The sequence below is a fragment of the Bubalus kerabau genome, chromosome 14 (genome assembly GCF_029407905.1).
Source record: "Bubalus kerabau isolate K-KA32 ecotype Philippines breed swamp buffalo chromosome 14, PCC_UOA_SB_1v2, whole genome shotgun sequence".
Classification (NCBI taxonomy): Eukaryota; Metazoa; Chordata; class Mammalia; order Artiodactyla; family Bovidae; genus Bubalus; species Bubalus kerabau.
In genome coordinates this window covers 78,020,513-78,046,613 of record NC_073637.1, presented here as the reverse complement: position 1 = coordinate 78,046,613, position 26,101 = coordinate 78,020,513, and the positions used below count along the sequence as shown (strand labels likewise).

The 26,101-nt window shown below is 37.9% G+C and overlaps 1 protein-coding gene across 1 annotated transcript in view; it reads left to right on the top strand.

Moving 5' to 3' along the window:
* The first annotated feature begins 1,480 nt into the window (after positions 1-1,480).
* CNBD1 (cyclic nucleotide binding domain containing 1) overlaps positions 1,481-26,101 on the top strand; it is a 429,553-nt gene continuing 404,932 nt past the window's right edge. Inside the window, exons 1-2 of the mRNA XM_055546399.1 lie at positions 1,481-1,568; positions 25,345-25,417. Of these exons, the coding sequence (XP_055402374.1) occupies positions 1,481-1,568; positions 25,345-25,417 (161 nt within the window). The remainder of the gene's footprint in view (positions 1,569-25,344; positions 25,418-26,101) is intronic.

Below are 26,101 nucleotides of genomic sequence, written 5' to 3'. Positions count from 1 at the left end.
ACAAAATATAGAAAAGAATAAAGGAGATGATGTAGAAAGGGGGGAGAAAGAACTAGAAAATAAATAAAATAAGAACTTACAAAATTGGAATCAGAAAGGAAATTGATCAGTATGAACTTAGGACCTTAGAGAACTTTTCTTTGATCAAAACTACTTGTGAAAGGAAAAAAATCATCTAATACAGCCCCATCTATTTAAAATCCATGAAAACTTCAGTAGTTTACAATTAACTTTTATAAAGATGTCCTTGGTTCTTTGAATTTTAAAGGTAAGATTGGGAAGAGAACGGATCTGGAGAGTCTGTCAAATGAAGGCATGTGAATTCCCAAGGGTTACAGTTGGGATGGCGAAGTGGGAGTCATGCAGACGAAGGTAGTTGGCTAGTGTAGGAAAAAATACAAGATTAAGTGTAATGATAAACCTCAACAAATTTGAGTCTACAGAGTTTATAAAATTGGAGACAAGAAAATAGATTCAGTTGAAAAGTTATAGTGCAGCAAAGTTTTTGTAGAGTGGCAATTTGATAAGAACTATTATAAGATAAACATGTTACTTTTGTCATGCACTGAAGTTTTCAATTCTGGCTATTAATGTTTTCCAGATGAAGTTGATCTATGAATAATTATAACTGTATATAATGCTCAGGAATCAGTCACAGCCTTTTTGGGTTATGACTCTATAGTTATGACACTAGAAAATATTTTTAAATGCCTTCAGAGATGATATGCGGAAGTAAAGGATGCATTAAGACTCTAAATCCTAGCCTTTGTTGTGAGCCTTAATTATTGTGAAGCAGAAGAAAACAAGAAAAAACATATATCATACCTTAGCAGAATATGGTGTATACTGGTGTCTGATCATTAGAAGATATGTTTTATTGTATGTATGTAGCCTTGGAGAGCAGTATAAACAGTTCTGTTGCTGCTGTTACATAAAAGGTTTCCAATCTAATGCAGACATTTAAAAACCTGAAAAAAAGGCTCAGGACAGTGAAAGACCAATGACATGAATTCTTCCTTTACCCAACCTGGACTCGTGAGTGCTATGGATTCTGCTGTATCTGCCTGTACATTATTACTTCCCTCTTCAGTCCTTTGGAGAAGGAAATGGCAACCCACTCCAGTATTCTTGCCTGGAGAATCCCAGGGATGGGAAGCCTGGTGGGCTGCCATCTATGGGGTCGCACAGAGTCAGACACTACTGAAGCGACTTAGCAGCAGCAGCAGCTTCAGTCCTTATTGCTCACTATATAGCTCACAAAGCCTCCTTCATAAGTTCCACTGGACTAAAATATCACTCTTCTTGGTCTAGGTCTCACTCTTAGAATACGTATACACACATAGAACTGTGAACTTGAAGATTCCATATTACTTTACCTATCAGGGCATTCCTTAAGTGTTCTGCTTTGTGATGCCTCAAGGAGAGGAGTGGTCATTTGCCTCTTAAGAAGCCTCTGGTCAGCTGCCTTTGAGCCATCAAGATGCCTATGTCTCCTCTTCCAGCAGCCATTCTATCTCATATGATAGCTGTAAGCAATGTGCCTCCTCCTCCACTTCGCAGTATTCCAAGTGAGTGGGGAAAACCTGTAGGGTCTAGCATTTTTTTTTCAATGGTCCTTACCCCAGAGAAAACAAATTGGGCTTTTCAGGGTTGGTAGGCACCCGGGAGCCTTACTGACAGTACAGGGGACTAGAAAGAACATAGGTGTGCCAACTCTGCTGTGTCCTTCTGAAAATGTTTTTGTTCTCTAGGTTTCCAGTACTTTACTTAGTAAAATGAGCATTTTTATGAGCTCTCAGAGCTTCAAATAACAAATAGTTCAAAAAGGGAACAATACCAAGGCTTGGAGAGGTCGCTTGTCTCACCAGTGAACAGGCCTCTTGCTTTGGACAGGTCTCCAGGTGCCTACAGAGAGTCAGGCTTACAGCCTGTCCTTTGTGAGTTAATTCATGCATAATTTTTACTAGGAGAATTCCTATTTAAAATTTTCAAGGCAAAAAAAGACATAATTCCCATTTTTCTTGCTCTGAAATGTATTCCCATTTTATTTTAATTTTGTAGTCTTTGGTTTACAATATTAAAGGAACTATACATTTTGAGTTAAACCTTTTGAAGTTTATATAATTTACAGTGTTTTCTTATTTTATAGAGTCAGACTAAACCAGAATATTTTTCTCAAGACCTCTCATCATAGTCATCAAATTCGTAGATCTATTATTTGATCACTAATACACTGACTAATAATATGTAATCATCCCAGTGATAGCTGAGATTTAAAAAAATTTTTAGATACCAGCAGTAATTGTGACCTTTTCAACTTCAATAATGCATTTATCTTATTATTTTAATATTTACTGGGCAAATTTCTAGCATTGATTTGAAAAAGCTAACCCATCTGTTCTTTTATCTTCCTCTGAGAATTAACTTTTATGTATACATATATTTTAAATTAATGAATATAGTCACCAGCAAGAAGTTGCCACAGGCAGCACTTGATACCATTTGAAAGGCTCTACTTAAGCCTTGAACAGTATTAAATGAAGTCCTTATGTTAAATCAAATTTACTCCTATGTAAGTTACTTCTATATGTTTTTATTATTATTGTGCAAAAATTCTTGTATGTAGTCAAAATCATATTTCAATGTCAGTGAAAATAAATGTCAAATGTAATTTTGTCAAAAAATGGCAGTCTCTACTGTACAGAAAAAAGTTACTCTAAGATGGTTTCTTTTTTAGCAGCCTAGGAACTACAGTAGCTGGGAGTTAAAAGAGCAAATTAATTTAGAATCAATGGGATGAGATATGTGCTACCCTCTGTAGTGTCTCCCAAGGACACTTAACTTGTGTGAAGTGATTAAAAGATGAAAAATCAGCAGCAATTTAGATCTCAGAACTGAATAGAACATAATGGAAAGGCGCGGGGCTCCCGATTGTCCCTTTAGAGTTTCCTGCTTCATGTTCTGTGTGTGACTTCTCCTTAGATACGTGTCCAGCTTGCTTAGTAGCTGTGTCTTTGTGCTAACTCTAACAAGTCAGCAATTTCCCCTATTAACCTCTGCTGAAACAATGATCTCATGAAAGTGTGTGTGAGGATGCTTTCAACCCAAATATGACTGAACCTGAATTATAAAGGAGATATAAGAAGGAGTTACTCAAAATGCAACAGACATAAATAGGAAGGTGCGGTTAAGGACCTTAAAGAAAGTCTAGGCATTATATACATTCTGGTTGACTTAGGGTCAGGTTAGCTATGTTATGTTTAGTGAGTCACGCCTACGTTCTCTATAAATTTCATATGTGGATAACACTTATTGAGGGTTTTCAATAGGCAGTGTGTAAATATTTTGCATGTTATGTTGTTATTTCATTTATTTTCTACAAGAACCCATGAGCTCTGTGGCAAGCAGAATAATGGCCTGCTTACCACAAAGATCCATGTCCTAATCCCTTGAACTATGAATATGCCGTGTTACTTGGCACGTGGACTTAAGGTTACAGATGAAATTGAGGCTGTTAATCAGCTGACTTTGAGACGGGACAGTGTTCTGGAATATCTGGTGGGCCCATCATAATCTGAAGTGTCCTTATAAGTGGAAGAGGGAAGCCTGTGCAGCAGATACAGGATGAGAAAGGCTGGATTGGCTGTTGTTGACTTTGAAGATAGAAGGAGTCGGTAAGCCAAAGAATTCGGGTGGCCCCTAGAAGCTGGAAAAGAAATGGATTCTTCTCTAGAGTTTGTGTGGAGAAGGCAATGGCACCCCACTCCAGTACTCTTGCCTGGAAAATCCCATGGACGGAGGAGCCTGGTGGGCTGCAGTCCATTGGGTCGCTAAGAGTTGGACATGACTGAGCGACTTCACTTTGACGTTTCACTTTCATGCATTGGAGAAGGAAATGGCAACCCACTCCAGTGTTCTTGCCTGGAGAATCCCAGGGACGGGGGAGCCTGGTGGGCTGCCGTCTATGGGGCCGCACAGAGTCAGACACGACTGAGGTGACTTGGCAGCTAGAGTTTGTAGAAGGAATGGAGTCCTGCTGACAATATGATTTTAGCTTAGTGAGACCTGTTTCAGACTTCTGACTTAGAGAAGTCTGAACAAAGATAACAAAGTTGTGTTGCTTTAAGCCAGTAGGTCGGGGGTAATTTGTTACAGTGGCAACACAAAACCAGCACATGCTGCACTTTACAGTTAGGGACAGGGAGGCTTAGGTGTCATACTAATGTTCACGTAGTTGTCAAGTGGTGGAGATTATTCACAGTATCATCCTTGTTATGAATTTCCTCTACTCATAAACCAGCAACAAAGTCAGCTGCGCTTTGGCTTCCTCCTTGCCCACTACCCTGAAATCCCTCACACAGTTTACCACTTAAATGAGGTGAGGCATTTGTTTGAATTTTGCCATCTACCTCGACGCTCTTGATTTAAGGAAGAGAATATATCACACATCTTTAAATACCCGCCTCCCCCACCCCAGTGCCATCTCCTTGGCTCTGAAATTCAGACTCACAAACACTCCAGTAGTTAAGCTTCTTGACTCACTTACAAATATTTTCTTTGAAACTTTCAAGCCTTCTACAATCTTTTTGACTTGTATCTCTGGATTCTTCATAATCCAGGAAAGAAATGATTGTTCTCAAAAGCAAAAATGTCATACCACTTTTTATGCTGGATAAGTTTTATTTAAAAAATCTTACACGTTAGCTAAACCTGCAGTAGTTTTACCACCTATGTGAAATAGCATCTAATCTAGGGACGCATTAGATCCGTTATTATTAGCAGTTGATTTTCTGAAGAGACAAAAGGAAGAAAAAAGTTAAAAATTTTTGTTTTTTTAAGGAGACAGAGAGCTCTCCTTTAGCATTTGGCTAGAGGAAACCATTTCACACCTATAATTAGTATGGTCCAGTTAGCTACCTTTGTTTGGGTTAATAAGTTATACTTTTTTTTATTCATACTTATTAGGTTTATCCTTTTGAGAAAGGACAATTTCAAAAGTGTGCTTTGCATTTTGTATTGGTTTATCTGATAATTTCTGTGCTTTAACAAAAGGGTTTGTTTGTTTGCTTTCCCAGTAACAAATGGCTTTCAGGTTCAAAAGATGTCAGTGGGTACATTTTGCTTGTTGCAACATATGGGGATGTAGAAGTAAACAAGATAAGATCAGAGATGCTTGAAGGAATTTAGAACAAGATACTACTTTTAAATGAATGCTTTCCTTTGCTTTTTTTTTTCATTTTAAGGGCATATGAAAAAAATGGTGTCATCATTACTAACTTTTCAACTGCATTTCCTGTATTTTGAGAGTTGTTATTTCTCTCATAGCAAAATATTAAAAGACCCTCAGAATGTATATTTATCTGTCAGGGGGAATATTACTCCATTTTAAAGTTCTACTCTATGCAAATCCTAGGAGTCCAAGTAAGAGAAAGGGGGTTGGGGCTTGTCTGTGGAGAAGCAGACTTTGTAATGTGTAAAGAAAGCAAGGCTGAGAAACAGAGCTGAGAAAGACGAGAATGGGTATTCCAAGAAGGGATAAAAGATGGAAAAAGTGGTTGAGTTGTTGTGTGTGTCTCTGGGGGAATGTAATCAGTCATCGTCCTAATGGAACATAACATCAGATAGTTTAGGAAAAGAAATATTGGAAAGTTGTTTCTCTACTTTGTTTCAGTTTAAAAGTCACTTAAATTTTTCTTTAAGTCCCAAATGAGAAAGGATGAATATTTTATTGAAAAAGTAGACTTTTTACTTTGGTCCTTAATGTGCTTATACTTTCTGTTAGAAAATCTTGAATGGCCTTTAGAAATGAAGTTACCGCAATTTAAGTGAAAAAAAGTGAAAGTGTTAGTCGCTCAGTCGTGTCCGACTCTTTGTGACCCCATGGACTGTAGCCCGCCAGGTTCCTCGGTCCATGGAATTCTTCAGGCAGGAACACATGAGTGAATGGCCTTTTCCTTCTCCATGGGATCTTCCGGACCAGAGATTGAACCCAGGTCTCCTGAATGGCAACTTAAACTTGAGTTTAATCGTGACTGCGGTGTTCAGGCAGGAGACCTCGAAAAAAATTGCAGCTCATCACAGGTCAGGTCTCTGTAGAGGTCACTCTGGGTCACCCCCCGGTCTCAGGCTATTTACTGCTCTGCTCCCGGCAGCCGTCTCTGCAGTAGCTCCTGCTTTAGTCCTCTGGTATCACCCCTCCAGCCATCTGTGCCTCTGTCACCTTCCTCCCAACATACATTGTGGACCACATTTTCTTGGTGATATGATGATTTAAAATTAGATCATAGTAACTCTCTGCTCAAAAATTATCAGGGCCCTACTCTCCTCCAAAACTTAGATCACAATTCATTTCCCTCAATCTGGCATTTAAACTTTTCATGATTGGGCTTAAGTCCGTCTCTCATGTCATAAACTTTACACTTGATAAAGGGTAAAATGCAGCTAAAATGATTTGATTGATGTTCTTGAAACCTACCTGCAACACTTCTCAGGAGGATGAGAGAGCTTTCTAGAGTAAACATTCGTGTGACCCTATTTGGCAACTGCCCTCAGAAGGCTATAGGATAGAATCACAACCTTCCAGAAGGGCAGAATCAGGTGCTGCCCTTTTGTGGAAGCAGTTCTCACAGCTGCCAGGGCAGCAGCCCACAGAGTCCTCTTTGGCCCCCAGGATCAAGGTAATGAGAGTCACAAAGGGCAGGTGCAAAATAGTCCTGCCTTAAAAGCCTCATATGAAGAGGAGCTAAAGAGCCTCTTGAAAGTGAAAGAGGAGAGTGAAAAAGCTGGCTTAAAACTCAACATTCAAAAAACAAAGATCATGGTATCCTGTTTCATCACTTCATGGCAAATAAATGCCATGTTTCCCCAAATAAATGGGGAAACAATGGAAACAGAGACAGACTTTATTTGTGGGGGCTCCAAAATCACTGCAGATGGTGACTGCAGCCATGAAATTAAAAGACACTTGCTCCTTGGAGGAAAAGCTATGACCAAATTAGACAGCATATTAAAAAGCAGAGACATTACTTTGCCAATAAATGTCCATCTAGTCAAAGCTATGGTTTTTCCAGTAGTCATGTATAGATGTGAGGGAAAGTGAAAGTGAAGTCCCTCAGTTGTGTCCGACCCTCAGCGACCCCATGGACTGCAGCCTTCCAGACTCCTCTGTCCATGGGATTTTGCAAGCAAGAGTACTGGAGTGGGGTGCCGTTGCCTTCTCCGATGGATGTGAGAGTTGGACCTAAAGAAAGCTGAGAGCCGAAGAATTGATGCTTTTGAACTGTGGTGTTGGAGAAGACTCTTGAGAATCCCTTGGACTGAAAGGAGATCCAACCAGTCCATCCTTAAGGAAATCAGTCCTGAATATTCATTGGAAGGACTGATGTTGAAGCTGAAACTCCAATCCTTTGGCCACCTGATGTGAAGAACTGACTCATTTGAAAAGACCCTGATGCTGAGAAAAATTTGTTTGTCTAATGCTTAGCATTCAAGTGTTTAGTAAATTGACAGAAGAATGAATAAATCTCAATTTGTGGGAATTTTGGCAAAGAGTGCTCTTTTACAAATCATTACATAAATAGTACACACATCAGACACAAGGCCAGGTCATGCTAGGGGTACCTGCCTGCTAATGCAGGAGACCTAAGAGGCCTAAGATTCTATCCCTGAGGGAGGAAGATCCATTGGAATAGGAAATAGCAACCCATGCCAGTATTCTTGCCTGGAAAATTCTATGGGCAGAGGAGCCTGGCAGGCTAGATACAGTCCATGGGGTTGCAGAGCATCAGACATAACTGAGCACACACACAGAATCACGAGAATATTAAAAGTTGAGTGAGTCTTCCTCCCAACCCATACTCCTGATTTTATCCTCAGAAGTATCATAAAAATATTTTTTTCTCGGAGTTTTCCAAGCATATCCATATTTATATGTGTTTGAATACACCAAAATGCTGCTTAAGGGTGTTTAAGTTAGTGTGTCTCATCTTCTAATCCACCCTTCTATATTCTGCTTTATGAAACTGGGGCTGGGACTCTGCAAACCAGTTTTTCCCGAGAAGGCAGGTGGCCTCCTATCAGGCTCTGTCAACAGCAGTGTTAGAGGCGGATTGGAAGGCAGGAGGAAAGATAAAGAAAGTGTTTATTCTTCTGATTTCTGTTTTTGGTTTGTTTCTCCTTGTTAGTATCTCACCAGAAATTCATTTTTCACCCAGGCAGTGGCTGGCTGTTTCAGCAGCAGCAATTAATTCCGTTTGCAGTTTTCCCGACATTCTCAGGAAAAGCCCCATCACCTCCCTTCAACAATCCAGTGCCAGCTGCGTAGGCCCTGTCCCCAGAGGGCCACGTTTCAGCTTTGTAGGCCCATTGATCCAGTTTCTAAGTTTTAGTAATTAAACCTCTTTCCTTTATTTCATGAGCAAGAAATATTGGTGGTAGATGCTTTCTGCATGGTATGTGATGTTCCTTTTTTTGTCTTTTCATCTCTTTAATACCTAACAGTCCTTTGTATTATTTTTTTCCATTAAAAATACTGATATAGCTTCTGTTTCCTGGCTACTGGATCCTCACAAATATGGCGGGAATTTGTTTCTAGCAAGTTTTGCTGTTAAAATCAAATAAACACCTTGCATGTACCTTTTAAAGTTGGTAAGCAAGTGCTTCAGTAGAACCGCAAGGCCAAAGGATGTGTGCGTTTTAAATTTTGGTAACTGCTGATACTGTCTTCTGAAGGGGCTGTACTAATTTCTTGTCCTCCCATCAGTGCATGTAAACTTCTATTTTACAGCATTTCTACTGATGTCATGTATTATAAAACAAATATTTGTCAATAAATTAATTGAAAACAATTTTAACTGCTCTTTATTTTTCTTAAATAGCAAGGTTTAGCATCTTTTCATATGTTTTTGGCAATTTGTGTTTATGTGAATAGCTGTTTATGTCCCTTGCCCATTCACTAAGGTTTGTTTTCCCTTTACTTAAAACAACTCTTTGTTTATAAAAGAAACGAGCCCTTCAGCTTGAGCTTTACAAATATTTTTCTCAGTTTGCATTTTTCTTTTGTCTTTATGATTTTTGTGTCTGACAAAGATTTTAGGATGTTTGTGTAGCTTTGTCCTCTGTTATTGATGTTTGCTTAGAATGCCATTTTTCATATCAAGATTCAAATATATTTCCTCCATGCTTTCTCTTAGTGTTGGTATAGTTTTATTTTTCAGTGTCAAACTTGTTAAATAAATATTTGGTGCATCTAAAAACCATTGTGAATTTATTTACTTTAGAATAGTGATGTAAGGCTGCAACATAATATTTTCCCAAGTGACCAACCAACTGTTCTAACACCATTTGTTGAGTAATTCTTATCTACTAATCTAAAATGTCAGTTTGTATTAAATACTGGATCTATATCTGGAGTATATTATTACTTTTGACACTAATCTCTTGTTTTCTCTCATCTATTTATGCATTCATGTTGAACTGTTATAATTTTGAAGCCTTATATTTCAATACCTGGTAAGATTAATCTTTACTGATTACTCTTTTTTTAAAAGACATTTTTCTGGTTATTCTTCCATTTTTACTGGACTTCTTCAATAAATAAACATTTTGGTATTTTATCTGGAAAAAATGTGCTAAATTTAAAATTAACTTAAGGAGAACAGACGTCTTTCTGGTGTTGAGTTTTTCTACTCAGGAACTGGTATCTTTATTCAACCTTTCTACTTCCAAGTTATGCAGGTATCCATTTATGACACTCAATAAAGCTTATTCCTAGGCATTGTTTTTTTCCTTTTTACTATAAAGATCTTTTTCTCATTATGTTTTCTAACTATAAAAGTCATACACAGAAGCTATTGAATTAAAAGATAAAATAAAAAATTGAAGCCACAATTGTACGGAAATGCTGTAAATTCAACATAAAGAAATATACTTTCCCAGAGCCATTTGGCACTCCATCATCCTTAAATATTTTAGTATGTATTTCAGAAAAACAAGGACATTCTCTTATTATGTAATCAGAGTACATTCATCACAACCAGGAACTTAGCACAGATAAATTACTGTAATCTAATCTTTGGACCACATTCAAATTTAGCCAATTGTTCTTATAGTCTTCTGTAAATAAAGGATTCAGTTTAAAATCTCACATTGCATTTCATTGTCTTGTCTCTTTGATCTCCTTTAGTCGGGAATGGTTCCTAAGTTTTCCTTGCATTTCATGACCTTGATGCTGGGAGATTACAAACCATTATTAGTAGGTTATGATTCAGTTTGATTTGTCTGATATTGCCTTACGATTAGAGTCAAGTCAGATATCTTTGGCAGGAATGTCACAGAAGTGATTCTGTGTTCTCCTTCCATCTTACCAGGTGGTGCATAATTTTACTTTAATCAGTTGATTACAGTACACACAGAGAGCTTTGCTGTAAATTTACTCTTTCCTTTTTTTTAATTAATAAGTATTTTGTCAAAAAGTATTTTGAAAGTATATAAATATTCTATTTCTTCTCAAATATTTAATCATTAATCATTGTAAAATTATGATTTCCTCATTTATTCAAAAGGGCTTCCCTGGTGGCCCAGTGATAAAGAATCCACCTGCCAAGCCGGAGATGGGGGTTCAATCCCTGGGTCAGGAAGATCCCCTAGAGAAGGAAATGGCAACCTACTCCAGTATTCTTGGCTGGAAAATCCCATGGATGGAGGAGCCTGGCGGGCTATAGTCCGTGGTGTCACAAAAGAGTGGGACATGATTTAGTGACTAAACAATAACAGCAACAGTTAATTCAAAGTGTTTTGATGAATTACTATCATTATATGTTTTTATGCCTAAATTGTTTAATTATTCAATCTGGCCACTGGGAGTGCTCTCAAGGTTGTTAAGCATTTCTTCACTTCCTAGAGCAATAAGATTTTTTTCAGGTTCATCTTGGACTTTTCCTTGCCTGAGCCCACAGACCAGCCATTCTCCCAAAGAGCCCTAGTTCATTTTAATGCAGACTTGGATTTAAAAATCAAGATCAGGTACTCTGGGTACTCTGGGTGTTTGTTGATGTTAGAGTGTTACTGCTCCCAGCCCCTCTCAGTGGACAGATTTAAGGAATTAAAATAATTTAAAATAATAAAACTGTAAAATAATCTTACAGTTATTTTTGCTTGCATATCAATTTATTTCTAATAAAAAAAATTTCTGTTTCTATTTTGCTTGTATATCAATTTATTTCTATTGCAACTTAGTGTTGCAACTCTATAGCCATTTTGGTCTTCTCCTTCTATATTTATAAGTCTCTTCTCTCAAGTATGAAACCGTGCTCCTATTAATCCAAACGCCTTTGACCAGATCCCTTATATGTGGCCCATTTTTCATATCACTGCCCTCCTCCTCATCCCCACTGAGGGTCCTACACTCAACCCTGGCACATCCTGACCCCTCCCATTTCTCACTTTTGGGGTCCTTACCCCTCTCGGCCTCTAATACTCTTCTCAGGCCCACCCCACGTGTGGGTGCCCACCACCCTCGTATTGTGCCTTGGGATACCCTATCATCACCCCACATCTACAGCTGGAATTAACGCCTACCTTTCTCTACTCTCTCAGCAGTTTTGGGACTCATTGGTTCAGAGGAAGGTAAAAGCTATTGAAAATCTAGTTACTCTCATAATTAGCCACTTAAATTGATACCCTAAGGGAATTTCCATCTATGAAATTCTGTTTTCTACCTAGATAATTACAATATTATCAAATAATTTTGTCCCTTTTTTCATTCTTTTTTTAACAGGCATACCTTATTTTATTTGTTGTAGATATTGCATGTTTTACAAAATGAAAGTTTGTGGCAGCCTTGCATTAACTAAGTCTATTGGCACCATTTTTATCTTTTTAAAAAATTTATTTATTTTAATTGGAAGATAATTACAATATTGTGTTGGTTTTGCCTTATGTCAGTATGAATCGGCCACAGGTGTACATGTGTTCCCTGAAACCTGATCCCCCTACCCCCGCCACCTCCCTCCCCACCCTGTACAGGGTTGTCCCTGTACACCGGCTTTGGGTGACCTGCTTCATGCATCGAACTTGCATCTGGACGTCAATTTTACATATGGTCACCTCATGCGAAGAGCTGACTCATTGGAAAAGACTCTGATGTTGGGAGGGATTGGGGGCAGGAGGAAAAGGGGACGACAGAGGACGAGATGGCTGGATGGCATCACCAACTCGATGGACGTGAGTTCGAGTGAACTCAGGGAGATGGTGATGGACAGGGAGGCCTGGCATGCTGCAGTTCATGGGGTCGCAAAGAGTCGGACATGACTGAGCAACTGAACTGAACATACATATTTCAATGCTATTCTCTGAAATCACCCCACCCTCAAATTGGTATCATTTTCTAACAACACTTGTTTACTTCTTGTCTCTGTGTTATATTTTAGTCTTTCTTACAGTTTTTCAAACCTTTCCATTATTACTGTTATATTTGTTATGGAGATCTCTGCTAAGTGATCTTTTTTGTCTCTTTTTCCCGAATTTTTATAACTTGCACATTTCTTTTTTCAAATTACGTTTCTTGGTACTTGCAGATGTGTGTTGTGCTAGTGAATGTTTGTATTCTGTTCCTCAATGTATGCTGTTGCTTCTAGCGTTTCAACATTAAACATGACGCTGTCTTTTGGTTTGATATATTCATCAAGTTAAGAACCTTTTTTCGACTTCCATTATTTAAAAAACAGTGTTGAATTTTATTGACAACTTCTGCATCTGCTGAAGTTATGATTTTTAAAATGTTCACTTGTGGTAAATTACATCATTGTAACTTGAAATTTCTTCAAATTACTATGATAATCTTACATTTTTTGTGGGTATGATTATGTTAATATGCTTCTGGACTTAATAAACGTATTCATTTTTATTTATATATGAGATCAGTATCTGTTTTTCATTTTCACACTCTCATCACACTTGGATTGCTTTACTTGCTTCATCAAAGAAATTTGGAAGGGTTTTTTTCCTGTGTTCTGAAACATTTAAATAACATTAGAGTTATTTCTCCTATAAAAATTTGATAGAACTCACCGTGATAACACCTTGCTTTGATACATTTGTGTGTGTGTAAGTGAGAAACTGAACTGTGAGATTACTTTCTACTTCTTTCAAGGCAAATTATTTATTTAGATTTTGTCTCCCTTCTAGGGTCAATTTAGGAAATATACATTTTCCTGAAAACTCACTCATTTTTAAATCAGAATTTTAATTATTTTGCATGTTGTTGTAAAAAATACATTATCTTTATGATATTTCAAGTTAATTACACCCCAGTTATCTTTCTGACATTGAGTATTTATGACTTTTTTTATGTTTAGATAAGTCAGTAGTTTATTTTTTCCCTTTAAAGAACAAGCTCTTGAATTTGCTTACTTTTCAACAGTTTTTCCTGTTTTATAAGTTCATTAATTTCTACTTTCCTATTTTCTCTCTTCCATTTCTCCTATTATTTTGCTTTTTATAACTTCTTGAGAAGAATGCTTAATTCTTTTTCCTTTATTGTAATATACATATTTAGGAGAGTGTATTGGTTCATGAAAGCATTCACTATTTTTACTTTCTTGATATTTTATAATTTCAGTTTTGATATGCTCTTTGATTTAAGGAATAAATTTGATATATGATTATGTATCTCATTAACTATGTAAAATAATTATATCCTCAGTGATTCAATTTCCACTTAATTTGGGGGTTAAAAAGGAAAAGAACTTACTGTGGAAATTATTTTGTCTCCTGAGTTTTTCTTTCCAATTTGCTTTTTTTAAACAATTTTTAAAATTGAAGTGAAGTCGCTCAGTCATGTCTGACTCTTTTCGACCCCATGGACTGTAGCCTACCAGGCTCCTCCCTCCATTGGATTCTCCAGGGAAGAGTACTGGAGTGGGTTGCCATTTCCTTCTTTTAAAATTGAGGTATAGCTAATTTGTTAATACAAAAGCTGAGATTTTCGATTTATAAATTTTAATGCCATTTAATTTGGAAAACATTTAATAGTAAGGCTCCATATCTAAACCTATATTTCTTGACTCATTAACTTTAGACAATGGATATTGACAATCTAATACAAAATGAGAAAACTTTCTTCATATCTTAATTTGATTATTAATGTCTAATAAATATTAATGTCTAAGTCTTTGGCTAAATTCATACCTTCAAATATTATTAGTACACATCCATTAGTTTTTTTTTTTCCTTGTCTGTATAATTCTTTTTTTTTAATTTAATTTTATTTTTAAACTTTACAAATTGTATTAGTTTTGCCAAATATCAAAATGAATCCACCACAGGTATACATGTGTTCCCCATCCTGAACCCTCCTCCCTCCTCCCTCCCCATACCATCCCTCTGGGTCGTCCCAGTGCACCAGCCCCAAGCATCCAGTATCATGCATCGAACCTGGACTGGCGGTTTTAAATGTTCTTTAGTCTGAACTACTATCTGTTGTGTGAAGAAATTTATACAAATATGTTTTATACTTTTGCTTCTCTGATGAAACTTCCAATTTGTTACTCATTATTATTTATACTGTCTCCACTAGAATCATGGAGAATCTAAAATTTGTGTTAAGGTTTAAGGATTTACTTAACCTTTGTTAGAATGCGTGCTTGCTAAATTGGATCAGTTGTGACTCTTTGAGACCCTATGGATGGTAGCCCACCAGGCTCCTCTGTCCATGGAATTCTCCAGGCAAGAATACTGGAGTGGGTTGCCATACCCTCCTCCAGGGGATCTTCCTGACCCAGGAATCGAACTCACAACTCTTACGTCTCCTGCATTGGCAGGCAGGTTCTTTACCACTAGTGCCACCTGGGAAGCCCCTTTATTAGCACAGTCCATACCATTTAAGCCTTAGTTGTATGTCTATCAAATCGTATTTTTCAGAGACCTCATGGTACATTATAATCTCTGAAGTTTTTATTTGTTACCTTTATTTTTATTTATATATACCTTATATACTTATTATATATATTTATAAAATACCTTTATATTTATATTTAAGAAAAAATTGTCTTACTGTTTGTCAGGGAAAAAATTGTCTTACTGTTTGCCAGGACTTTGCTGCAGAGAAGACTAAGGCCAAACTGAGTTTTGACTCTTACAGGAGACACTTCCTCTTTTGGCTGGGTGCTAAAATAATTGTTTACCTTTGAAACAGCAATGTTTAGAAGGTAACCCAGTGCATCTAAAATATCTAGTCTCTTTGTAGATCCTTAACTATGCTTTCTCTTTCCCGTGCTGGGTCATGGTATTTAGTTCTTCAGATTCAGGTCTTTGTATGAGAAAAATGTTCTTGTATTATATATTCAAGATTCCCCCCCCCCCCCACACCTACCCTTACCATTGTTACTATTTCCTCCTTCAGGAATAGTTTTCACATGTAGTGTCTCCTGTCTTCATTTATCACTTTCATCTTTTTTTCTTCTCTATTTATGTTAACATCTATGCTCTAGGACCATATTTTCTTAATACTCTATTGACATTTTTGCTATTTCTAATGTAGATTTTGTTATAATTATTTTTCTTTCCTTTCCTGAATATAACCTGTTCATTTGTAATTTATTTCTATTGTTTTATTTATATTTAATGCCTTATAGGTCATTTTTCTTTCATCAAGAGTTTGTGTGTGTGTGTGTGGTGGGACTTTCTTCCCATTTCCTGCTTATTACATCTTCTAATGCATATTATTTTTCATTTGATAAGTTAAGTGTTTTTCACAATTTCTCTTAGAGTATGTTATGCCTAGGTATTAGTATTGTTGAATGATGGTTATTTTTTTGAAGGTGGATTACTTGCAAGAAAAATGAATGAACTAGGGTAGCAGACTGATGGAATTTTCTTGTATGTTAGCTGTGAACACTTTCTCGTCAGCTCTGTTCTGTACTCTTCCCTAAGCTGTATGTCTCTAATTACTGCTGTCATAATTAGAGATTTCTCTATTTCTCCTTCATGACTGAGATCAGCTGCTTCTGTGATTGTCACCTAACATTTGCCCTCTATTTTACCATTAAAACAACCTGACTCCTAAAAAGAATATAAGTACAGGTGGAATCCTTGTTCGGCCCTACATGTCATGTATATCATGGGCTTAGGGTTCTTGAGAGTGTCCAGTCTCGAGAATCTACCATTCCAGGTAAGAGTTCATCGGTTGTATCCTCCAGGACCCTACAATCCTCCCCTGGAGAACTCTGCTTGTTTCCTCAAACAAGAGAAGTATGCATATGCTTGCTTTTTTAAGGTTCATTGACATCACATCATTTGGCTGATATTCTTCAAAGTTTGTAGTAAGGAAATGTGTTTAATCCTCAGTTTAATGAAGATCTAAATATTTCCCCTTTGTACACTTTTTTACTTAGTAAGCTCTTTGCCATGGTGAATAGCTTTTTAATGCCAAAAATGACATTTCTGTGATCTTCGACCTCATGTAGAAAAGAAGGTAAAATGATCCATGTACAGTACCGTACAAGGGGCAGAGTTGTTTCATTTGTTCATCTATTAGCTTTTGGTGGGTATTCTTTGCCATAGTCTTTAAAAACTTTATATTCATCAGCTATTCCTGCTTTCATTGGTTTTCCTTGATGTATTTTCCTTGCATGCAACTGACCTTTGTCTGACATATAGAACAATGTTCTAATTTTCCATTATAATTTAACAAACAATATTTATTTAAATTCAAGCATTGTGATAAGTTCTAGTGTTTCATATATGAGTGAAGAATGGATCCTACCTTTAGGGGACAGTGATAAATTGAAATAAACATTAAGTACAATTGAAAAAATCATAACAAAGGATGATGTTTGCTCCACTATAACTGTTTTCAGGTTTAGTAAAACTGCTTTTTCCGAGTGATGAGAAGTTTAAATGTCACAGACAAGTTAACTTTTGGGGTGGATCTAAATGGATGGATACTTTTGTTGTTGTTGTTGTTTTTTAAGTTGAGAAAGATCCAACGCATAGTGAAAAGACTAAATATGTTCATGGAGTAGATAGAAAATGGGTAGAAAATGTGTTATTGAAACATGGGGAGCAAGGGAGATGAACATGGTGGTGGTGTTTAATGACGTTCAATGAGGTTAATTTATGATTTAGAAAGGCATAGTGTTACGTACAAAGTTATGTGATCACCCCTGGAATTTTCTTTTCTTCTCTTTTTTGTGGTCGCACTGTGTGGCATATGGGATCTTAGTTCCCCCATCAGGGATCAAACCCACACCCAGTGGAAGTGTGGAGTCTTAACCACTGACTGCCAGGGAAGTCCCTCCCATCGGAATTTCAGAAGTACTGTGAGACTAGCATGAAGGCTGTGTTGGAACAGAAGGGACTGGAGTCAGGGAGACTGGAGAGATTATTGCAATAATACAGGCGAGACGCTAAGAGGCTCTCAAACACGAGTCTGACGTGTTGCCTGCATGGGAGTGGCACTTCTTCACAGCGGCCCTATTTGGCGGCTTCACCATTAGGCTTGGAGAAGACATGTTTGAAAGATACTTTAGAATACATTTCAAAAGAGGCAGAATGGATGGGTTTCATAACACATTGGCCCTGAAAGGGAAACAAAAGAATGGGACCCCAAGGTTGGCGATAGAGTTACGGAAAATAACAGGATTTTCTTAACCCAGGTGGAGAATGCAGGAAGAGGGTCAGGCTTTTGAGGGACAGAAGTATGAGAGGAATTATCACTGAAGTTTTTGCTACCTTGAGTTTGATTTTCCTGGATGATATTCACATGACTATCAGAGTGAAGGTGAGAATTCTGGGCTGGAGAGTTTGGTGTGAGGATCTGAAGTGTCTGTGTGACAGTGGGGATGTGAGTGCTGATAAGCTCATACAAGGAGAGGGTCTAAACTGAGAAGAGAAGACAGGGACCCTGAGAATGGATTGGTGGACAGCTTGCTCAGAGGAGGAAGATGGGAGTTTGCAGGGCAGCCTGATAAGAAAGAGGCAAGCTAGAAAGGCACGGTGACACGGAAGGCATGGAGGTCTCAGGAAGAAACTTCAGCAGCGTCAAATGCCAAATGGGTTAGTATGATGAAGACTGAAAAGAAGTTACTGGGCTAGAAACTACAGGATTTCCCATAATTTTTAATAAAGACAATTTTAAACAAATAATGAAGGTGAAAGATAAATTTTAGTGAGTGGAAAAGTGAATGTGAGTTGAGGCAATAAAGATGTAGATGGTTGCATTCATCAAGATATAAACAGAAGCTGTGTCAATAATTTGTTGTATAACATTCCCCTCATTTTCCCCTCTTCAGTTAATATGTGTTTATTTTAATGTCTTAACTACTAGACAAGGGGCAGAACAACATAGGCCCGCTTGTATAATTGTCTATGATGTTATGTCAACTTTTATTTTTAGAAGCTCTTCATTGGGCACTATTTCTTTGCCTTTTGATGGTTTATTTAACTGAAAATGTTCAAGTGCCTATGTTTATTGAATGTTATTTGAAGAAGAATTAACTTTGGGATTTTAGAAAACAGCAATTAGTGAAGAGAAAAGAATAAACACACTATTAACCATTGACATAGTGAAAGGTTGCTGCTATGAGCCATGAACAATGCCCAGATTCATGGCCTCCAGAGAAAACGAATTCAATCTGAGGCTTGATCACTTAGAGTTTTTTGTGTAGCAAAGTTTTATTAAAGTATAAAAGAGATAGTGAAAACTTCTGACAGAGACATCAGAAGGAGACAGAAGGAGTGCTCCTTTGTAAGTTTTAGCAAGGAGTTCCCTGGTGGCTCAGAGGTTAAAGCATTTACCTGGAATGTGGGAGACCCAGGGGTTCCATCCCTGGGTCGGGAAGATCCCCTGGAGAAGGAAATGGCAACCCACTCCAGTACTCTTGCCTGGAGAATCCCATAGAGGGAGGAGCCTGGTAGGCTACAGTCCATGGGGTGGCAAAGAGTTGGACACGACTGAGCGACTTCACTTTCACTTATATACCTATTAGCAAGCTGATGATTAGAGAAAAGAAACACCTCAAAACTGAGAGAGCTGCACCAGGCCCCTCTCCCACAACATGCATTTTGAGATAGTAATGGCACAGGGTGAGTCATCCCCGGCCATAAAACAATGGACATGAATCTTGAAGAAAGGCAGATTTCCAAGCAAATATATAGTTCATTAACATACCCTAAGAAAGACATTTCCATGAGAAAAACTGCATTGGTTAGCTCAAGGTTTGTGATCAAGTCAAGTTCAGGTGGAACCAGGTGTCACCATAACAACACAGAAAAAAGAAACCTTTAATTTTGCGTAGAGAAGGAAAAAAAAATCTGCCACTTGCCGTTTATTCCCTCCTGCCACTTGGGGGCCTCTGGCCTCCCTACCCAAGCTGTTAATACTCTCAATAGGTGTGTTTCAGTTCAGTTCAGCCCAGTTCAGTCGCTCAGTCCTGCCTGAGTCTTTGCGACCCCATGAATTGCAGCACGCCAGGCCTCCCTGTCCATCACCAACTCCTGGAGTTTACCCAAACCCATGTCCATTGAGTCAGTGATGCCATCTAACCATCTCGTCCTCTGTTGTCCCTTTCTCCTCCTGCATTTATTTGTGCACCACCTCCTGCATTGCCCTATAAGCCACTCAGATGAGTTTAGTCTCATAGTAAATAGTGGTTATGCATTTACAATATTGTTAAGGCTTCACTTACTCTACCACTTCCTCTTTGCTTTATGCAAAGGATATTTATCTGTTATACTTTTAAGGGAAAGCTTGTTGGAGAAAAATAATTTAGTCTTCAGTTCAGTTCTGTTCAGTTGCTTAGTCGTGACTTTTAGCAACCCCATGGACTGCAACACGCCAGGCCTCCCTGTCCATCACCAACTCCTGGAGTTTACACAAACTCATGTCCATTGAGTCAGTGATGCCATCCAACCATCTCATCTTCTATCGTCCCCTTCTTCCCCTGTTGGAGGCCAGAGTGAGGCACTCCGCCCGTGGCAAAGGTCATGAGGAAGGAGGCTCGACATACGCAAAGGTGGGATTGAGCCTCAGGAGTCCCCCTGGAAATCCTCGAGCATCTACCCCCATAACCAGAGCCTGCCTACTTTACTACTTTGTGCTCTCACCTACACCTCTGACTTTAAGGGGGGGCTGTCCCCCACCACCTCTTTTGGAGAAGGAGTTAACTTAGACCTCCAGTTAATAAAAACTCCTGGGTGTGACAAGAGTGTTTTAACCTACAAACTCCTTTGAAGGTTCTCTAGCCTGCCTGACAGGCTTGTCTGGCCACATGTGATTGCTCACAGCCTCCCAACTGTGAGAGGCACAAGATGCTTTAAACCTTCTAAAAACAGGTTCCTTAGAAAAGTTAGAAAACCATTATTATAAGTATAATGGGCTGATTAGAAACTGTATTGGTGAAGGGTTTTTCATTTGTTGAGCCAATGTTTGTTGCTAAGTCTCCACATCCCCTGCCTTACACACATTAATGAATATATAGAAGAAATAAGTATTAACCTTTGATATAAATCACATTAGACCTTAGGCTAAGTAAATTCTTTCCTTAACTAAAACCCACTATACCCTCACCCTATAGGAATGTAACTTTATTTGGGTGGCGTCTGTTTTGAGAATAATTACCCCTGGAAAAATAAGTGTCCTGGTTGACTGACCACTGTCACAAGGAGAGGGTCATAAATTGTCAGCAGGCCCCCTGGCCAGAAGATGATGTAACACTCCTAAGACCTCTGTATACATTTGTATGAAGCACCTGACTTTGATAAAAGTCAGGACTGCTGACCCTGCATGACTTTTGCATAACATCTCAGTGTATAAAAGTAGACCATGGAAAATAAAGAATTGGGATCAGTTTCTCGAAATACTGGTCTCCCCATGTCGCTGTCTCTCTCAAATTCTGGCTGAGTCTCCATCTGGAGCGCGGAACCAGCCATGCTTGCTAATTATGCCTGGGCTTCTAAGATCCGACCAGGGAGGCCTCAGTGTCTCCTCTCCTTCGGGAGAACGGAAGGACGCCTGCGGCCTACGTAAGTGGTGCAAGCTTCTTGTCTTGAAGTTTTATTGGTCTCCCGCGTAAACCAAGCTACTCAGCCTCTTTTCTCCACTGAATTTTCCTACTGAGCTATCCTCATCCTATTACTCTTTATATCTCTAATTAATATCTAATTGAAGCTATTGTATCCTGATCCTTGCCAACGCCATCCCCGCTTCAAACTCCCTGGATCAGCCGGGGCTGGACCCCAGCATTCCCCCGCCTTCAATCTTTCCCATCATCAAGGTCTTTTCAAATGAGTCAGTTCTTCACATCACATGGTCAAAGTATTGGAGTTTCAGCTTCAACATCAGTCCTTCCAAAGAATATTCAGGACTGATTTCCTTTAGGATGAATTGGTTGGATCTCCTTGCAGTCCAAGGGACTCTCAAGAGCCTTCTCCAGCACCACAGTTCAAAAGCATCAATTCTTGACATCTTGAGGGTTCAATTCTAACATCCATACATGACTACTGGAAAAACCATAGCCTTGACTAGACAGACAGACCTTTGTTGGCAAAGTAATATGTCTGTTTTTTAATATGTCTAGGTTGGTCATAACTTTTCTTACAAGGAGTAAGTGTCTTTTAATTTCATGGCTGCAATCACCATCTGCAGTGATTTTGGAGCCCAGAAAAATAAAGTCTGACACTGTTTCTTTCCCCATCTATTTCCCATGAAGTGATGGGACTGGATGCCATATTCTTAGTTTTCTGAATGTTGAGCTTTAAGCCAACTTTTTCACTCTCCTCTTTCACTTTCTTCAAGAGGGTCTTTAGTTCTTCACTTTCTGCCATAAGGGTGGTGTCATCTTCATATCTGAAATTATTGATATTTCTGCCAGCAATCTTGATTCCAGCTTGTGCTTCATCCAACCCAGTGTTTTTCATGATGTACTCTGCATATAAGTTAAATAAGCAAGGTGACAATATACTGCCTTTACCTACTTCTTTCCCTATTTGGAACCAGCTTGTTGTTCCATGTCCAGTTCTAACTGTTGCTTCCTGACCTGCACACAGATTTCTCAAGAGGCAGGTCAGGTGGTCTGGTATTCCCCTCTCCTTAAAAATTTTCTGCAGTATTTATTGTGATCCACACAGTCAAAGGCTTTGGCATAGTCAATAAAGCAGAAGTAGATGTTATCTGGAACTCTCTTGCTTTTTTGATGATCCAGCGGATGTTGGCAATTTGATCTCTGGTTCCTCTGCCTTTTCTAAAACCAGCTTGAACATCTGGAAGTTCACGGTTAATGTAATGTTGAATTTAGTCTTATTATTAATTTATACTTACTTATTACTTTATATAAAGATAAAATGTATCTTTATATTTTAACATATCTTTATAACACCCATCACAAACAAACAATTCACCATACTTCACAAATATGAAAATATATATCTACTCCTGAAGTAATATTAAGACATGTAAACAAGAGATCATCAATATGTCACTCAGATAAAACACAGGATTTTTCTTCTATTTCAATAATATATAGTGGGCCATATAGTGGGCTTATTAAAGATATATATTGGCTTCCCTGGTGGCTCAGATGGTAAAGAATCTGCTGGCAATGCAGGAGTCATGGGTTCAATCCCTGGGTCAGGAAGATGCCCTGAAGAAGGGAATGGCTACCCACTCTAGTATTGTTGCCTGGAGAATTCCATGGACAGAGGAGCCCGGTGGGCTACAGTCCATGGGATAGCAAAGAGTTGGACAAGATGGAGCAAGTTTAGTTTTTCAATTTAATAATATACAGTGAACCTTTTATATAATTAAAGATATGCTCAGTTGCTAAGTTGTATCCAACTCTGCAACCCCAGGGACTGTAGCCCAGCCCACCAGGCTCCTCTGTACATGGAATTTTCCTGGCAAGAATACTGAGTGGGTTGCCATTTCCTTATCCACAGTAAAGATATAGATAAAGATAATTGTTAATTTCACCATGAATTTCAAGTTTAAAATTCTTTATAACCATTGATTTATATCAGCCACTAATCTCTTTTCAAACTTACTTTTCTCAAAATCCTTTATTTTTATCCCCAATATAGGGTTAAGCCTCTTCTACCTTTGCTTAAAGCCCAGATAAGACATATTTATGAAGAGAAAAAAGACTGGAAAATAATATAAGCTTAGTCCTCTTTATACTGTTTAAGCCTTATCCTTCTATTAAATTTTATCACCAGAAATGCTCAACTTTATAATTTCATGGTAAAGTCTTTTGCTTTTTTCCTTTTTAATGAAACTGCATGAAAGACAAGATCTAATATATTGTTCAGTGGCCTTTATGTAAAACCTTTGTGACAAATATCTCTTGGAAATGAAGCTTCCCTCATAGTTCAGTCAGTAAAGAATCTGCCTGCAATGCAGGAGACCGAGGTTTGATTCCTGGGTCGGGAAGATCCCCTGGAGAAGGAAACAGCAACCCGCTCCAGTGTTCTTGCCTGGAGAGTCCCATGGACAGAGGAGCCTGGCGGGCCACGGTCCACGGTGTCACAACGGTCAGACACGACTTAGGGACAAAAACACCAGTGTATTGTTCAGTGGCTTTTATGTAAAACCTTTGTGACCAAAACCTCTTGGAAATGAGGATCAGTGGAGACATTTTTTGGTGAATTGTGAAGTATCCTTCTAGGCTGCGAGTACTATCTAGCCTATTCTAGATCTTTGAGTTCACTTGGCTGTGCCAAGCCCTGTGAAAACTTGTACCTTCAGATGCTGCAGCTTTCCTCAGGCTAGGTGAACTTTCAATTTTTCTATTCTTTACTGGCAATTCATAGTCTGATAATACCTGTCCTATGGATTTTATATTTTTGCTTTACCTGAAAGATGAATATATTTACTTTTTCAAAGCCCCTTTCAAAGTCAGAATTTCTCAAACCTTGTCCTTTTCCCAAATCTCTATGGCACCATCTGCCTTTTATGTCCACACCAGACCCCAGGGCTATTTCTGACCCTGTTCTTAAACTCAGTTAGGAAGATGGACTAAATCAATACTTATGTTAAGTCTTTTCTTAACTCATGTATATAAATCTACTATAAAATTTTATATAATATCCTATAATAGAAATATTACTATACTAAAAGTATTTTGATATAATTTAATTGTCACTTGATTCATTTAAAATAATAATTCCATATAATGCTAAAATGCAATTAGTTAAATTTCCTTAAGTTTTAACTGAGTAATTTAAGTAAGAAGATGCCTAAAATGTATAATTAGAATTTTCAAGTGTATTAAATGGTGATGATTTATGTGGTAGGTAGCAGCTAGTTTTTTGTTTAAATTTTACTAATCTCAATTTTGCATTTAGAAAGTGGTTATCTGTTGTTGATTCATTTTTAGATCACAAAAGGCTTAAAACATTTTTGAAATTTTATGATTCCGTAATCTGGCATTAAAGCGGATACATTTATTGAAATGCGGTCAATGAATACATTTTGACAGAGGGTTAGAAAAGCATTAGGCCATTGATTTCCTCAGTACCTGTTCACTGAGGGAAGGAGTAATGTGCACCTCAGTGTTTGTTACTGCTTTCCATTCTGCAACATTTCCAACAGTATGCATTCTCCCGGGATATGGAGAGGCCCTGTTATGTGAGTGCACATCTTTGTAATGACGGTTGTCGTCAATATTCTATCTTCCTTTTCATCTCCTTTGAAAGATGTCAGTTTTTTCTGGCACTGAAGGGGAATGACAATTAGTTTGCTTCTTGGCTACGATTACTATCTTTCTGCTTGTAAGGGAGTGTGTGTGATTTGCTTACACTTGAACTTCAGAAGGAATTGCAAAATGAATCCAGACCCTGGAAGATGATGTGTAGAGCTCTGATGAGGAGCTAGCCAACGATGGGGCCCTGCATAGGAATGAACAAAAATGACTAGTATTTCAGAGATAGGGTGATAAAGAGGGAGAGGGAGACCTCAAGAAAACTCTTTGAATTTTCATGTCTGGAGTTCTGGAACCACTTCACGTTTGAAAGGCATAGGATAAAGATTCTGAAAGGCTTGCTTCCAGAGAAGTGACATGATATAAACATTCCATTTACTGGAATTAAACACATAAAATATGCCAGACTAAATCTGACATACATGAAAAACATTAAATTCTTTCCTCTTTTTATTTTTTTTTCTTTTTCCTCTTTTTAATCATCCTATGCAATTCTGCTTGTGTATCAAATAAAGTCTGGTAATACCTCATTTTCATAGTCACTGAATTCCTTTACCTATGATGAATGTTTGCAATTAAACTCTGTTTGCAAATTTGGTTAATAAGGTTGCAGAAAATTACATTTTTAATTGATTTTTTTTTAATTTTGCAGACTTGCAAAAATCTAGGCACATTGATTATGGTCAGTTGAATGCATTATGCCACATGAGAGGAAAACAACACAGGTAGGTTATCATGCATTCCTTTTCCTGTCACTCAAATGAATATGGATATGTTTGTTCCATGGATAAAGTACAGTAATAAACCATTGTTGACTCTCAGAGGTACCTGATTTACCACACAGATAAAAATATCTGAAAACCTGGAGGTTATTTCTCCAGGTTGAAGGGGCAGACTATATATGTCATATTTTAAGGAAATAATTTAGTGTGAAGCACACATAACTCATCCCCAGCTGGACCCTTTCTAGAACTCAAAAAGCAGTCATAAGAGAAAAAAGCTTCAAATGGTTGAAAACACAAATCCTGAGTGAAATAGGCACTTTAGCTGTGCCTAGGAGATGCCTAATTGAAATATATTCAACCGAAAGAACTAAAAAAATATTGGTTTAAAGCTCAGGATACTTAAGATATGTGATACTTGAAGATACAATTTTTTAAAAACCTATTTTCTTGTCAACTCCTTTTCCCAAGCTGGATTTTTGAAACTATAAAACTAGCTAGTTTCTTTCCTATCCATCAGCGTCTATCTATCCTCCTACTTTTCTTCACTGGGAGAGGCCCTTGCCTCATCTTAAGTCATATCCTCTTAATCATTTCAAATTATTTACATCCTTATTGATGGAAATTACTTATATCATGATGTAAATAATTTACATCTCCTCTTAACCACTTCAAATTATTTACATC